We start from the raw sequence: 14,861 nt of genomic DNA, 5'->3' as shown, positions 1-14,861 counted from the left end.
CAATGAGCAAAATTGAGGATACTGAAACTAAACATTAGTGGCATTCTCATAGGATATAAAATCATGGCATCTGCACCGCTTCTTCCATAGTTTTTTCTATCCCTCACAGCTCTCTACCACCACTGGATTTCTTTTGAATACTTTTGACTCTCTTTCAAAACTCTACCATTATGTCTGTTCGAGATGGTGCCCGTTTTGACTTCATTGTCGTTGGTGGCGGTACTGCAGGCAATATAGTTGCTGCTCGGCTGGCTGAGAACCCTGCAGCTCGCATTCTCATTGTCGAGGCCGGTATTGGCAGCTCTCAGGATAATGATGAGATTCGGACTCCGGGACTCGCTATGGACTTGCGAGGCTCTCAATACGACTGGGCTTTCAAGACAACCATGGTCAAGCGTGACGACTATGAGCGTGTTGAGAAGCCCAATACTCGCGGCAAGGCCTTGGGTGGTAGCTCTTCTTTGAATTACTTCTCCTGGGTACCTGGATCCAAAGGTACCTTTGACTTGTGGGAGAAGTATGGTGGTAAAGAGTGGACCTGGGACCCTCTTGTCCCCTACCTTCGCAAGAGTGTCACCTACCATGATGACGCCGGGGTATACTCTCCCGAGCTGAAGAAGATTGGAGCGGGAGGCCCTATTCCAATTGCACACGCCAACCTAATGCCTGAGATGAAGGGCTTCCGTGAGCTACTCACAAGGGCCTGGAAGTCTACAGGAGAGCCCGTCTCCGAGAACATCTTCGACGGTGAAATGCGCGGTCTTGTGCATAGTGTCAACACTATCTACCAGGGTCGTCGCTCTGGTAGTTTCCTAGCAATTGCTGGAAAGTCTAATATCACCGTTCTACCCGAGGTCTACTCCAAGTCTCTTATCATTGATAAGGCTGATCGGTCTGCTAAGGGTGTTACTGTGATTACCTCTTCTGGTCAAGAGCTCAACTTCTACGCTGAGCGCGAAGTCATCGTGTCCCAGGGTGTGTTTGAAACCCCAAAGCTTCTTATGCTGAGTGGTATTGGACCAGCCGGAGAACTGAAGAAGCATAACATTCCCGTTCTTGTGGATTCTCCTCATGTTGGCCAGCATCTACTCGACCACCCTGGTGTTCCATTCGTCCTCCGTCTCAAAGATGAGTTCTCCATGGACAGCCATGTCCTGCGCAAGGGTCCCCTCCAGGATAAAGTCCTGGCTGCCTACTCTAACGGTCACGCTGGTGCCATGGGCTCTCCCTTCCTCGAGATGATTGGATTCCCTCGAATTGACAAGTACCTCGAAAAGTCGCCCGAATATCGCCAGGCGAAGGCCGCCAATAACAATCTTGATCCATTCTGTCCCTACGGCCAGCCTCATTTTGAGCTTGACTTCATCCCCCTTTTCGGAAGTGCGTTCCAATGGCACTTCCCCCATCCCCGACAGGGTAGTTACATGACTGTCATGGTTGATCTCGTTCGCCCCGTCTCCGAGGGCGGCGAAGTAACCCTGAACAGCGCCGACCCTCTTCAGCAAGCCAACATCAACCTTAATTACTTCAGCAATGATCTTGATATCATCGCTATTCGCGAAGGCATCAGATTTGCCTACGATGTCCTCAAGCATGGAGACGGTTTCAAGGATATCGTTGAAGGTGAATACCCCTGGGATATGCCGCTGGATGATGATGAGGCCATGAAGAGAACTGTTCTCGATCGCTCCCAGACATCCTTCCACCCTTGCGGTACTGCTCGTCTTTCCAAGGATATCCAACAGGGTGTTGTCGATGCCGGTCTTAAGGTGCACGGCATTCGCAATCTCCGTGTTATCGACGCTTCTGTTATCCCGGAGATTCCGGATTGCCGTATCCAGAACTCAGTGTACATGATCGCCGAGAAGGGTTCGGATGCTATCAAGGGTGACCATGCGGATCTTTACCGGTAAATCAAAGTCAGAAATATCGCGATGAGGTGTTTAGTTTTGCCATCGGTGAATCTTTCAGAATGCTCAATGTTTTTCTTCTTCTCCCGGTGTCATACAGAATGCACGTACGCGATTCGGTCAATACAAAGACATCCAGTACGTATCTAAAGTACGCTCATCCAGTCGACTACTCCCAAGATTAGCGCTATCATGCCTACAGCAACAGGGTCCACCAGCACAAGAGCTAGGTCTGTGCCGTATGTATCAAATGGACCCTCGAGCTCGGAAGCTACTACAACTGTAACTGCGACTAAAATCCCGAACACCAGTGGGAATAACGATGGTAGTCTAAGCAGAGGTGCGAAAGTGAGAATTGGGATAGATTGCTCTGTTGCCCTCTATCTCCTGCATCATCCTATTGACAGACTTACCGCGTGGAATTTTCCATATGATCATTTCCCTCGCTGAATCAAACGTTCTGCTTAGTCCGAGAGGTAGCAGTGTTTTAGTACAAACGTATACTACCTGCTACCCAGGCGATGTTCACTATTTTTCTGGTTGTATCATATCCCCTTCACTTTCCAAAAATCTAAATATACTCATCTGCAGTGAGAATATACGACTACTTTGACACAATAATAACATGTCTGCATCAATTTCTCATTACATGCATACAGCATATTAGTGACTGACGGGAATTCTTCCCAGGACTAGTTATCCAGTAGTGACGACATCTCGCTCTGTTGCCACGCTTCTCTCGCCCTTTTCCCTGTCTCTCCTCGCTTCCTTGGTCCCTTCACTCTTACTCGCCCACTTGCTCGCACTCGGCTCTTCAATTCCCTTCTCATTCTCATATTCCCGCGTTGGTTTCCATTCTACGTGAACTCGTTATCTTCGGTCACATGGATTATTACCCGTGGACATATACAATCAGAATGGCAACCAGAATATTTTGATTAATGTTCAGGTCATAGAATGATTAGCGGTACCCTGTAAGGTTAATGGTTCTCCTTGCAATATGTGTTAATCAACTAAGTGTCTTGCTGATACACCCACAGGAGACATTTCCCAATCTACGAACGGTGTAGTCTTACGCCCACTCCTCGATTACAAATTCCTCATCCTGTCAATTTTTACCCTTTTAGTTGATATTTTCAAGAGTTTATACCGGGTCCTGTGTCATTCTGGAACGAAGAGAGTGGAAATTCTCTCCGATTTCCCATCAGATCTTGCAAGTAGAACAGATACAGGGATAGACCAGCAGCATGTACGCTATATGAAGAGGTAGAGTTCAATAAAGAGTCACCATTCCAAATTGCTCGCACATCAAGTAGCTACCTTCTGATCTCTCTGTAACCCGCTCGATGGAGACAATCTCCTGCAAAATTTGGTTATATAAAATCCAGTGTGTAAATACTTCTCCATGTTTGCTGACCGCTACCTCGTAATAGAGTCGACATAGTTTAGCGCCATCGGAACATGTCTGTATCACTATCATCTTTTTTTACGAGAAAGTTGCTAGACGTGAAGTTCGCCCAACCATGCCTGCCTCATTGCGTACAGCCTCTCGCCATCTCTCGGCTTGTTTACCTGTCTTCGTCGCTTTGGTCTCTCAAATCCACACACACACACACTCTCCCTCTCACTTACATCTTCATCTCCCAGCATACTCGATAGGGCACACTCATCATGGCCACGATGAGAGCATCTCGGCGAGTCCTCTCTCTCACCGAGTTGGTATCCTTGATCTTCGAGTTCGTTGCAGTCGGCTACCTGCCCGGTGATGATGAGGTTTTCTATATGCCAGAAAATCCCAGGCGTATAGCAAGTTCAATTTCACGAGCCACACTGTGGAACTGCGCACAGGTCAACACACTCTGGTTCCGTGAGGCTATGCGCCACCTTTGGAGTGAATTATCCGGGTCAAAGTTTGGCGCTCTTGAAAGCATGCCGTTGGCACGAAGACAGATTTACATGAGTTTTGTTACGAGGCTCTCCTTAGTCTGCGCCCCGTACTCGAGTCAGCGAAATGGATTACTCAAGGGCTTGAATTTCCCACGCGTTCGATCTGTGACTATTCAATTTTGGGAAAAGTTAAAGCTTCTCTATCTGCCCAAGATTCAAGCTCCGGCTCTTCGGGTTCTTGATATTCGGTTGGCGATGATAATGCCAACGGATACGCATATTCTTTTCGACGATCGTGTGGAGAAACGATTCGTTGAACGCTGCAAGGTTGCTTACGCCGTCCCTTTTCAAGTTCATTAACTAATCTCTCGCATATATACCTTTAGAAAATGTTCCCCAGCCTACAAAGAGTGGTCCTGAGTTCAAGCTTAACTTCAATCAATCCAGCCACCACAGTCAATGCACCTGCCGCAGTTCAGTCATTTGCTGCTAATTTTGGGGATGTCCAGATTGTCTTGGATCCGATAACACCTTCGAATTGAAACGGAAATTTGGGGGCTGTCAGCCTATGTCTCTATCATCAGAGGTTCACTGGCATGGCATGATAGCTAATCGTGTTTGAAAACCAAGTGCAAAATTAACTTCAATTAATAATAGACAAAACAAGAACGAAACTACTGTATGTAGATAATTGACCTCCGTTTGATCCTCACACAATGGATATCGGCTCATATTTCCGTGAAGCTTACTTGTGCGGGACACTGCTAATGATACCGTTAGTGCTTAGCAGACGCCAAGACTAGTTAACGTTGTTATGGCACGCGCCCAGACCTGCTAACCGAACAGGCCAAAAGACCGAATAATATGTCCGAACGCTATGTTCTGACATGAATAGCGATCTGACATAAGCAGGGCCCATAACGTTAGGGTCCATAACGTTAGGGTCGCAAGTCCTAGCAAACATTCTACGAAAGCTCCGATTAGTTATCCTAAACAAGGCATAGTCAGCGACAATAAGCTCCATGCACGGAAGTACTTGAGGTAGGCGATGTATTCCTTTCCCGCTAGGAAATTGTAATATTTGAAGGCCTATTATTTCCTTCGCCCTGGTTGGTTTAGTACTTTTAAATTCCGCCCTGCACGTAACCAGCTGCAGGCAATCGATCACAAACCGTAGAGAGACCGCGGGTTCAAACGCCGTTAGGCCAACCGCCAATTTTCCGATTAATCAACAAATCACGGCAGATCCACACGGCTTCTCCCCGCCTACTTCGAATAGACCGCAGCACTGTACAAACAGACTACAATATGGACCTAATACTCCATACACATTCCCCGCGAGCTTCATCTCGGTTAATTGCTGTGTTTGGATCTGCTCATAACACGAGTCAGTTCGCTGGACAAGATTGATTCATGCGCCTTTTTTTTTTGGCCCCTCATCCCGATAGTCCTAACCGCAAAGGCCCCCAAACAGTACCCAAATGCGACGAAGGCCCCGGACAGACCTCGGAGAGGCCCGTCCCATCCCCGGAGCTAAGCACTCGGAGTCCAGAACAGGACTTTTAGGAATTTTCGGAGGTCCGTGGACGATGATAAATCGAGCTCCAAAGTGGGGACGAGTTGGTGCCCTCCCGAGGACGAGCCAAACCAGCCTGAGCCCTGTTTGTCGACTCCCTTCTCTTCGTGGTTAGCGGCATTCATACAATCGCAATGTGGACGCCGACACGATCGTGCTCGGAGTTTAGCTTGCCGCGATGACCGAAGTCGCGAACGAGCCCGACCCGGGATTTTCTCTTTTGCATCTCTTCATATATTTCCTGCAGTTGCTGGCGACTCTGGTCTCCCTCTTGCTTTTGTACATATTCATTATCTCTTTCCTCTGTCCGTACACGGCAACAACGTCCACTTCCTCGCGATAGGAACCACTTCCGGCCCCCAAGTTCTATAACGCCTATCATCAAGCACCACTCAGTCCGGCGCATTTACGCTCACAAATAAGAGTGCGGGCCGAGGTTCGGATTGCAAAGGCTGGCGTTAGAGTCTCTTGTCTCTCGTTGTGGAATATCAACCTTCAAGTAAGTTGCATGATTTCGCCGCGCATCTTAGATTTGAGGCGAAATTTCCAGTCCAATGGAATCGTATACTCTCGTTATTTTCATGTCTACCTGTCGCAGACCCCTGACAGGCAATGGCCTTTTGGACTATCTTCGGAATGAGAGATCCGTCGAGTATACAAGTTTCTAACACATGTGTTGTCGCACAGGCTACTCTTGAACCCAGTCGCATGACTTAAGAGCCGGCACAGACTTGGACCCATCAATCGAACGAGGTGTGGGACTGGTCTACTGTCTTCGAAAGACAGCAGCCTCGAGAAAATGAGTTCCAATAACCAGCATGCGACTCCCTCTATCCACGACAGTGCTAGCACAAATACTGCGCAGTCAGATATTTCAACGCCAGCCATGAGCGATCAAGTGAATGATGACCTTGAGAAGGGTGTTCACACAGCCGACCCCGTCGGTTCAGAGAAAAATCATGCCAATGCAGAGCCTTTACCGGAGAAGAGTGAGGTTGACGTTCCAGCACCTGCGGGTCCTCCAGGCCCCGGCCCTCCACCAGATGGAGGAGTCGCGGCATGGATGACAGTGTTGGGAGCTTTTTGCGGCTTGTTCGTCAGTTTTGGCTGGATCAACTGTATGTGTGACTGGTATCTTGTGAAAACAACGCACCTCTGACCTTGTCTAGGCATCGGTGTCTTCCAGACGTACTACGAGAGCCATCAACTCAGCAACATGTCCACCAGTACCGTGACATGGATCACTTCATTGGAGACATTCGTCATGTTCTTTGCTGTAGGTGTCTCTCGAACCTGCTTAATATCAAAGCCTAGTTAATACTAACGCCAATATCTACCAGGGCCCCGTATTCGGCACCCTCTTCGATAACTATGGCCCCCGATACATCCTCCTCGGCGGCACATTCCTCCACGTCTTCGGCCTCATGATGGCCTCCCTCTCAACGGAGTACTACCAATTCATCCTCGCCCAAGGAATCTGCAGTCCCCTCGGCGCAAGCGCCGTATTCAACGCCAGCGTAAACTCAGTCAGCACATGGTTCGCCAAACGTCGCGCCTTCGCACTAGGCATCACAGCCTCCGGATCAAGCCTTGGAGGTGTCATTTTCCCCATCATGGTGACGAATCTCATTCCGAAGGTCGGTTTCCCATGGGCAATGCGCATCTGCGCCTTTTTGATTCTGGCTATGCTGGGCGTTTCCAATCTTACCCTCAAGTCGAGGCTGAAGCATACGAAGAAACCGTTTGCTTTTATGAATTTTGTCCGTCCGCTGAAGGATAAAAAATTCGTCATTACGACTGCTGCGTGCTTCTGTTTCTTCTGGGGGATGTTTTTGCCATTTACGTTTGTTATCACGCAGGCGCAGCGATATGGCATGTCGCAGCATTTGTCGCAGTATCTCATTCCGATCTTAAATGCGGCTAGGTAAATTAACCTCCTCTTCTTTTTTTATCACTGGCTAATCTTCAATGCAGTATCTTTGGCCGTACAGTCCCGGGTTACCTGGCAGACCGCGTCGGCCGATACAACGTGATGATCATCTTCAGCTATCTCTCCGCCATCCTCGTCCTAGCCCTATGGCTTCCATCACGCAGCAACGCCCCAGCCATCGTCTTCAGTGCCATGTACGGCTTTGGATCCGGCGCTTTCGTCTCCCTTGCCCCAGCACTCATCGCCCAAATTTCTGATTTACGTGAGGTCGGTGTCCGCAATGGCACGTGTTTCTCGATCATTTCCTTCGCTGCGCTTACTGGCACCCCGATTGGCGGTGCCCTCGTTCCTGATGTTTTGACCGGCTCGTACATGAGGCTACAGGTCTTTTGCGGTGTAGTTATGCTTGCGGGGGCGACACTGTTCGTTGTCGCTAGGATTGTTGTTGGTGGTGTGAAGTTGGGGAAGGTGTAAGACAAAAAATGATGATGATCGATTGAGACAGGGTATTTGGGTTCTGCGGGTTTTCAACAAGGTGCATTCTATAACGATTTAATTGAGCATTGATAGACGGGATGCATTGACATTTCAATCAAGGGATGATTCGCTGCCACGTACAGATAGTAGGGTTCATGGAATACTACATATCGCAATTTCTAGCTAGATTCCAAAGTGAGAGCAAAGCGCTGGCATTTGATATCCCAGAACTACTTAATTGGGCTTGTTCTTTGAATCATTCCAGTAGAGGTGGATTGCTTGGCACTTTAAATGGAAATCTTCATAGGGGGTTGTGTAATAAGACCTGTGGGTATACCAAGGGCCGAGAGTTATCCAACACCTCCACTCTTATCATCCTGAATCAGGGACGTTATGTACTCGACATATGATATGTCTACACACTCTCAAGAAAGAAGATGCATACCAATTGAAGAGACTCCATTGTTCTAATTCAAAAGCTAGACTAAAACGCCCCAGCACCGTCGCTGAAGGAAGATGCATGAAACCCAACCAACAAAATGCCCAAGTCAATGCCCAAGACATGGAAACTGCAAATGCAAAATCAAACCAAAACTCCGTTCCGCATGTTCTCGACTGTACGAACACCCACGCCCTTCAACGTGCTCAGTTCCGTCAGGCTGCTCACTTGGAAATGCGGCTGGTCGGAGACTATTTCATCACCGGTACCCAATGCATGGTCCATCTCGCAGAGGCAGTCGACGATAGCCTCCGCCTTCTTGGCGCCAACGCCCTTCAGCAGTTTGATCTGACTCACATCCCGCGAATTGATGATGGAGAGAAGGTGGATGGTTCGTGGGGAGACAGAGGGATCCTCGTACTCATCCAGTGCCTCCAGGTCACCCCCATTATGACGGAGAGACTTGGATGTAGCACGCTTCTTTGGCTTCGGGAGAATACTGTCCTCATCGCTGGAGAATCCGTTACCGCCAGTTTGATCCGCATAGTCTTTGTAAAGATCCTCCGCCTGACGCTTGCCCAGTGTAAGAGTAGGCTCCTTCTTAAGAGATAGCATGCTTCCGAATCTGCCCTTAGGCGGCGATACCTGAGGGACAGACTGACGAGCCTGAGGCTTGCCATGAATGCGCTCCTTCAGAGTTGCAATCTTGGCTGCGAGCTTCTCATTGTGCGGAAAATGTGGAAGAGCAAGCTGGTACATCTTCAATGCGGAGCAGTTCTCGCCACGCGCCTGGTGCTGTTTGGCCATAAGGAGGTATGAGAGACCCTCGGCGCGGGCGTCCTCAGTGCCTTCGATGCGTTGTTCGAGCTGTTCCAATCGACGCTGAAGCTGCTCGTTCAGCTCCCAAACCTGAGTCTGTCTTGACTGCTCGCTCACAGCCCGAACAGCCAGAATCTCTTCAACCTTTTTCTCAACCATTTCCTCAATCCTGGCTGCGCAGATATCACCGTAGCTCATCTGTGGCGGGGCAAAGCTTGGACGAGGTGGCTTCAACGTTCGGATTGGATGTTCAGAAGAGAGAGAAGATCTCTTTGAAACCTCGGCCTTTCGAATCTGGGTCACGGCCTTGGGCTGGGATCGATCGGAGTAAACACTGAAAGCCTTCAAGGGCTTGTCTTCATCCTTCTTGGCTGAGTCTTTGACGACAGAAGCAGGCATATTGACATGGACTGAAGCAGTGAGGGGCTGCAACGGCTTTCGGGTTGCTGCCAGAGACGGCCGGACAGCGGGTCTGGCAGGACCCTTGAAAATCGGATCATTCTCGACTTCTCGTACCTCGATCTTTCTGGTGCGGTTGGCAACATTCAGAGAGCTGATAGTGTCCAAATGGTATGAGCGAACGGGAGCAAGGTTGAGAATCATCACCGTCAGGCCGTTGTTTTGTCCCAGCGACAAAATCCGAGTCATCTTGGACTCGCGATACGGGATACGGTGTTGCTTCTTGGTGATTGCCTCGACACACTGTGCCAGAACGAAGAGGCTCTTGTTGATGCTGGCTGATTCCACCATGCGCTCCTTATCATTCTCGGTTCTTCGGTTATCTTCCGAGCCTGCGAGATCGATTGCAGAAGCAGTACTGATACGAGTTTTCTCCGGTGTTGTGACCGTGATCTTCACTCCAAGAATTGCGTGAGAACGAGACGAATGGGCATTCAACTTGTAAGGACATTGTCAGCAATGCGAGAACAAGATACAAGTAGACTTCTTCAAACTAACCTTCGTCGCCGAAGTCGAGCGATTGGTGTTTGCCTGGTCATAGAGGCCCTCGAACTCCTTCAAACTCGTACACGGCTTCTCCGTCAGCCCACAAACCACTGTCTTGCCTCCATTGTCCCGAAGAGAAAGGCCTGCGAGCGTGCGCTTCTCAGGCGGCTCAAACAAGTCGTACACCTTGTCATTGTAAATCTCGTAGTAGCTCAGAGAGACCTGCACGGTGGTCTCCCCGTTGCTGTCCTTTTCCATCTTTCGGCTCCGTCTGTAGATGCCGCTCAGGAGTCGGGGAATAACACCTCGGTCCGCGAGACTTTTACCGCCGCGCATCGTGTGTGTCTTGCCGGTTCCAGTAACACCGTAGGCAAAGAGGGTAACATCGAATCCATTGAAAAGGTGCTTGATCGTGGGAGCGACTATCACAAACAAAACGGGTGAGCGATGGCCATTGACATGCGACACAAAGCTTTCCAGCAAAACCCAACTCGAGAAGCCACTCACCCTCTGCATCAAATAACTCCTGTTGCGTCACATCCGCATCGTAAACCGCATTGAATTGAAAAGTGTACTCCTCCCCTTCGTTCTTTGGGTTGGGGATACGGACGACGTTATCCCGATCCCTCAACGCCGCCAGCTTTCGGTCATCGTTCAAGGACTCGCGCGACTTGGCCTCGGTGGCGCCAGAGGCACCTGTGCGAAGAATGACATCGAAATCACGCTCAGACTTGAGAAGTGGTCGTACACGTGCGACGACCCGAACACTCATTGTGATAATTCACACATTCAACGGTGGTTGGCGATTCGTGCTGTGTTCGGAGATTTCTGGTCCAATTTGGCGTTCCAATTCCCTCGCTCGATGGACCACAAGAATGCAAATGAAGAGAAAAGGAAGAAAAAAGTATAGATAAAATCCCCCAAAAGAAAGAAACGAAAAACTACCTACTGTGGCGGACGGCGATGCAAGACTGGAGATTGAAGGTGTGGAGGTGTTCGTGTGCAGCGGAAGACACTGTGGTGGGTGGTGTTGGCCGGGCAACCACTCTACCTTAGCCGACCACATTCTCTCTACAGTACTGCAGTAGGAGTGCTATGCAACAGCAATGAACTATAGAGACGAGTGTAAGGATAGTAGTTAGGAAGGATATGAAAGAGCTTGACTCAGGTGTGAAACCTTTCAAATCAACCAAAATCGACTGGTCTGTGCCATGATGCATGGACTAAGCATGCTAGTCGGATCGAGTATCGGGATGCATAAATCAGCCACAGGGGGGTTGTCATGGCCTGGAGATATATATTCACCAAAGAAAATGTTAATGAGGACAGCATATGATATACCTTTCCAGCTGATCTATGATATATTAAATCAATAGATCTCCTTTCTCTTCCAAGATAATTCTGAACATCATGGGGTATACCTCTAACTTGGCCGTGGCCGAGCTCTCATGTGGCCGCGACCCCGTGATTGGTTGGCCCTCCACAACCTAAAGGCCACCTTCGCCATCACCGCCTCCTCTGCTTCCCTTCCCCCTCCGTCCCTGTGCCTCTGGTATGATCTAACCCCGTCTCTGTGCTTGTCTGCTTTCCCTTGAACAGTGTTCCTGTGCTCGCCCGTTCCATATTGACCCCAACCTGGTCGATGGTAAAGCTGATTGTGGGGTTCTAGCGAAGCTGTCACCCGCGACCCCATCTCAACCACAACCACCCTCCCCCTCGAAATTCGTCGCCCATTTCGACTCCCCAATCCCGTGGAGCAATTCCCTTTCGCATACGTCGACCGCTAGCAGATCTTCATGGCGGCTCCACAAGGGGGTTACCCTCCCCAGGAAGGGTACGCCCAGCCCGGTTATGTCTCCCCGGATCCCACACAACAGCAACAGTCTGCCGTTCCCCCGCAGGGAGCGCCGCCCTCTGGTGCCGCAGCCAAGAAGAAGAGAGCATACGCAGGCGAGGCCTTTGAGTTTGGTTCCGGTGCCAATGCTGCGCTGGGAGGCCAGCCCACTGCCGGAGGTGCTTACGGCGCCTATCCCCAGCAGCCGCAGGCTGCGGGATATCAACAGCCGACCTACGGCGCCGACCCGACTCAGATGCAGCCTGCCGCCGCGGGCTACGCTCCTCCTTCGGACGGGGTCTCGCAAATGACCCAGCAATTCGGCGGAATGGGCATGAGCGAGCCGCACCACATGCCCCCGCCACAGCCACAGCCTGCGGTGCAGCCCCAACGCAACGTCCAACTCAACCAGCTCTACCCGACAGACCTCATCTCTCAGCCATTTAATGTCGCAGAGCTGGACTACCCCCTCTCCCTCCCATTGTTCTGCCTCCGCAGGTACGTCGAGGAGCTCCCGTGCATGCTTTCCTGGTGCGAGGATCGCCCAAGATGACTGACAACCCCCGCAGACCAGCGTTTTCGACTCTCCCACCGCCAATTGCCCTCCCAAATATATGCGGTCTACGTTGAATGCAGTCCCTACGAATAATTCACTCCTCAAGAAGTCCAAGTTGCCTTTCGCTCTTGTCATTCAGCCTTACGCCGCTCTTCACGACGCCGAGGATCCTGTCCCTGTCATCCCGGACCAAGTCATTTCACGATGCAGACGCTGCCGCTCCTATATCAATCCTTTCGTTACCTTCCTCGACCATGGCCACCGCTGGCGATGCAACATGTGTAACCTCACCAATGATGTTCCTCAGGCCTTTGATTGGGATTCGACACACCAACGGCCTGCTGATCGTGCTCTCCGCGCCGATCTGAACCACAGCATGGTCGAGTTCGTTGCGCCTCAAGAATACATGGTTCGACCCCCACAGCCACTGGTTTACCTCTTCTTGATCGATGTGAGCTATGCGTCGGTGACTAGCGGTCTTTTGGCCGTTATCGCACGCTGCATCAAGGAGAGCCTCGACCGCATTCCCAACGCTGACCGACGGACTCGTCTTGGCTTCGTCGCAGTCGACTCCAGCCTGCACTACTTCAGTATCCCCCGCGATGGCTCCGCCAGCTCAGACCCTCGGATGCTGGTTATAAGCGACCTCGATGAGCCCTTCCTCCCCATCCCCGGTGACCTCCTGGTGACACTGAGCGAATGCCGGGAGAACATTGAGACATTCTTGGATAAGCTGCAGACGATGTTCCAGAACACCCAGAACAACAGCTGCGCCATGGGCTCAGCTCTACGTGCCGGTTACAAGCTGATCTCGCCCGTGGGAGGTAAAATGACCGTGCTGAGCGCATCCTTGCCCAACGTCGGTCACGGGGCACTCACCATGCGTGAGGATAAGAAGGTGCTGGGTACGAGCAAGGAGTCCGCTCTTTTGCAGACTGCCAACTCCTTCTACAAGAGCTTTGCGGTTGAATGCTCCAAGGCTCAGGTTTCCGTCGATATGTTCCTCTTCTCGTCCCAATATCAGGACGTTGCCTCTCTTAGCTGCTTGCCCCGGTATACTGGTGGACAGACCTACTTCTACCCTGGCTGGAACGCGGCCCGGTCTGAGGACGCTATGAAGTTCGCCCGCGAATTCTCCGAGTATCTCTCTTCTGAGATCGGTCTGGAGGCCGTGCTCCGCGTTCGTGCCACCACTGGCCTGCGTATGAGCACCTTCTACGGTAATTTCTTCAACCGCAGCTCCGATCTCTGCGCGTTCCCCGCTTTCCCCCGCGACCAGGCCTATGTTGTCGAGGTTGCTATCGACGAGACCGTGGCCAAGCCAGTTGTGTGCTTGCAGGCCGCCGTGCTTCACACCACCTGCAACGGCGAGCGCCGGATTCGGGTCATCACCGTTGCGCTGCCTACTACCACCAACTTGGCCGACATCTATGCTTCGGCTGATCAGCAGGCTGTGGCCACCTTCTTCAGCCACAAGGCTGTTGAGCGTGCTCTCAGCAGTGGTCTCGAGCCCGCTCGCGAGGCTCTGCAGACGAAGATTGTCGAGTTGTTGACGACCTACCGCAAGGAGCTTGCCGGTGGCAGCGTCAGCGGTAGTGGTCTCCAGTTCCCAGCTAACCTCCGCGGTCTGCCTGTCCTCTTCCTTGCTTTAATCAAGAACGTAGGTTTTTCCCCATGCTATCCGTGCGATCCCATGCGGCATAGCATAATTATATGATTACCGGTTAACTAATCGACTTCATATAGCTTGGTCTTCGCAAGTCCGCTCAGATCCCGACGGATATGCGTTCAGCCGCCCTTTGCCTTCTGTCGACTCTACCTCTGCCTCTCCTTATCCAATACATCTACCCCAAGATGTACTCTCTCCACGACATGCCCGACAATGCAGGTGTGCCCGACGAGCAGACCGGCGAGATCCTTCTTCCGCCCACGGTCAACCTGTCTTCAGGCCGTATTGCCTCATACGGCCTGTACCTGATTGATGATGGCCAGACGCAGTTCCTGTGGGTCGGTCGTGACGCCGTTCCCCAGCTCATTGAGGATGTGTTTGGTGTGGCGGACAAGAACCAGCTGCGGGTTGGTAAGACGACTCTGCCCGAGGTGGATAACGAGTTCAACCAGCGAGTGCGAGCAGTGATTGAGAAGAGCCGGGACCACCACTCGAAGGGGGTGGGCAGCATGATTGTGCCTCACCTGTACGTGGTGCGGGAGGACGGCGAGCCTGGTCTGCGGCTTTGGGCCCAGACTATGTTGGTGGAGGACCGCGCGGACCAGAGCGTCAGCTTGGATCAATGGATGACGACGCTGCGGGAAAAGGTATGATGATGACCTTGACAGTTCAAGTCTTTCTCTCCGACTGACTTCTTTGCTCTCTACCAGGTTGTGCAGTAACATGCTCTTCCTTTTTTTTTTGTATTTGCTCGTTACCTCCCGTATTGAATCTCCTTCCCATCATTCCCCCCAACTCTCCATCCTCATGAATCCTCCA

At 51.1% G+C, this 14,861-nt stretch overlaps 5 protein-coding genes across 5 annotated transcripts; 4 read left to right on the top strand and 1 right to left on the bottom strand.

Moving 5' to 3' along the window:
- Window positions 1–170: 170 nt before the first annotated feature.
- N7458_005637 (GMC family oxidoreductase) lies at window positions 171–1,913 on the top strand (the record flags this gene model as incomplete). The annotated part of the gene is made up of 1 exon (XM_056909019.1): window positions 171–1,913. The coding sequence occupies one exon, from the start codon at window positions 171–173 to the stop codon at window positions 1,911–1,913; it is 1,743 nt and encodes a 580-aa protein (XP_056767637.1).
- Window positions 1,914–3,581: 1,668 nt separating this feature from the next.
- On the top strand, window positions 3,582–4,157 carry N7458_005636 (Protein VAC14; the record flags this gene model as incomplete). The annotated part of the gene is made up of 1 exon (XM_056909018.1): window positions 3,582–4,157. One exon carries the CDS (start codon window positions 3,582–3,584, stop codon window positions 4,155–4,157), a length of 576 nt encoding a protein of 191 aa, XP_056767636.1.
- Window positions 4,158–6,172: 2,015 nt separating this feature from the next.
- N7458_005635 (MCT family MFS transporter) lies at window positions 6,173–7,777 on the top strand (the record flags this gene model as incomplete). The annotated part of the gene is made up of 4 exons (XM_056909017.1): window positions 6,173–6,491; window positions 6,543–6,649; window positions 6,714–7,297; window positions 7,348–7,777. 4 exons carry the CDS (start codon window positions 6,173–6,175, stop codon window positions 7,775–7,777), a joined length of 1,440 nt encoding a protein of 479 aa, XP_056767635.1.
- Window positions 7,778–8,363: 586 nt separating this feature from the next.
- N7458_005634 (kinesin family protein) lies at window positions 8,364–10,755 on the bottom strand (the record flags this gene model as incomplete). The annotated part of the gene is made up of 3 exons (XM_056909016.1): window positions 8,364–9,935; window positions 9,996–10,405; window positions 10,491–10,755. 3 exons carry the CDS (start codon window positions 10,753–10,755, stop codon window positions 8,364–8,366), a joined length of 2,247 nt encoding a protein of 748 aa, XP_056767634.1.
- A 1,024-nt stretch (window positions 10,756–11,779) lies between these two features.
- On the top strand, window positions 11,780–14,695 carry N7458_005633 (COPII subunit SEC24; the record flags this gene model as incomplete). The annotated part of the gene is made up of 3 exons (XM_056909015.1): window positions 11,780–12,315; window positions 12,392–14,033; window positions 14,120–14,695. The coding sequence occupies 3 exons, from the start codon at window positions 11,780–11,782 to the stop codon at window positions 14,693–14,695; spliced, it is 2,754 nt and encodes a 917-aa protein (XP_056767633.1).
- Window positions 14,696–14,861: the final 166 nt, after the last annotated feature.

The sequence above is a fragment of the Penicillium daleae genome (genome assembly GCF_028827525.1).
Source record: "Penicillium daleae strain IBT 16125 chromosome Unknown utg000005l_segment0_segment0, whole genome shotgun sequence".
NCBI classification, from domain to species: domain Eukaryota; kingdom Fungi; phylum Ascomycota; class Eurotiomycetes; order Eurotiales; family Aspergillaceae; genus Penicillium; species Penicillium daleae.
Note: the sequence above shows the minus strand (reverse complement) of the source record. Positions and strands in the feature narration are given on the sequence as shown.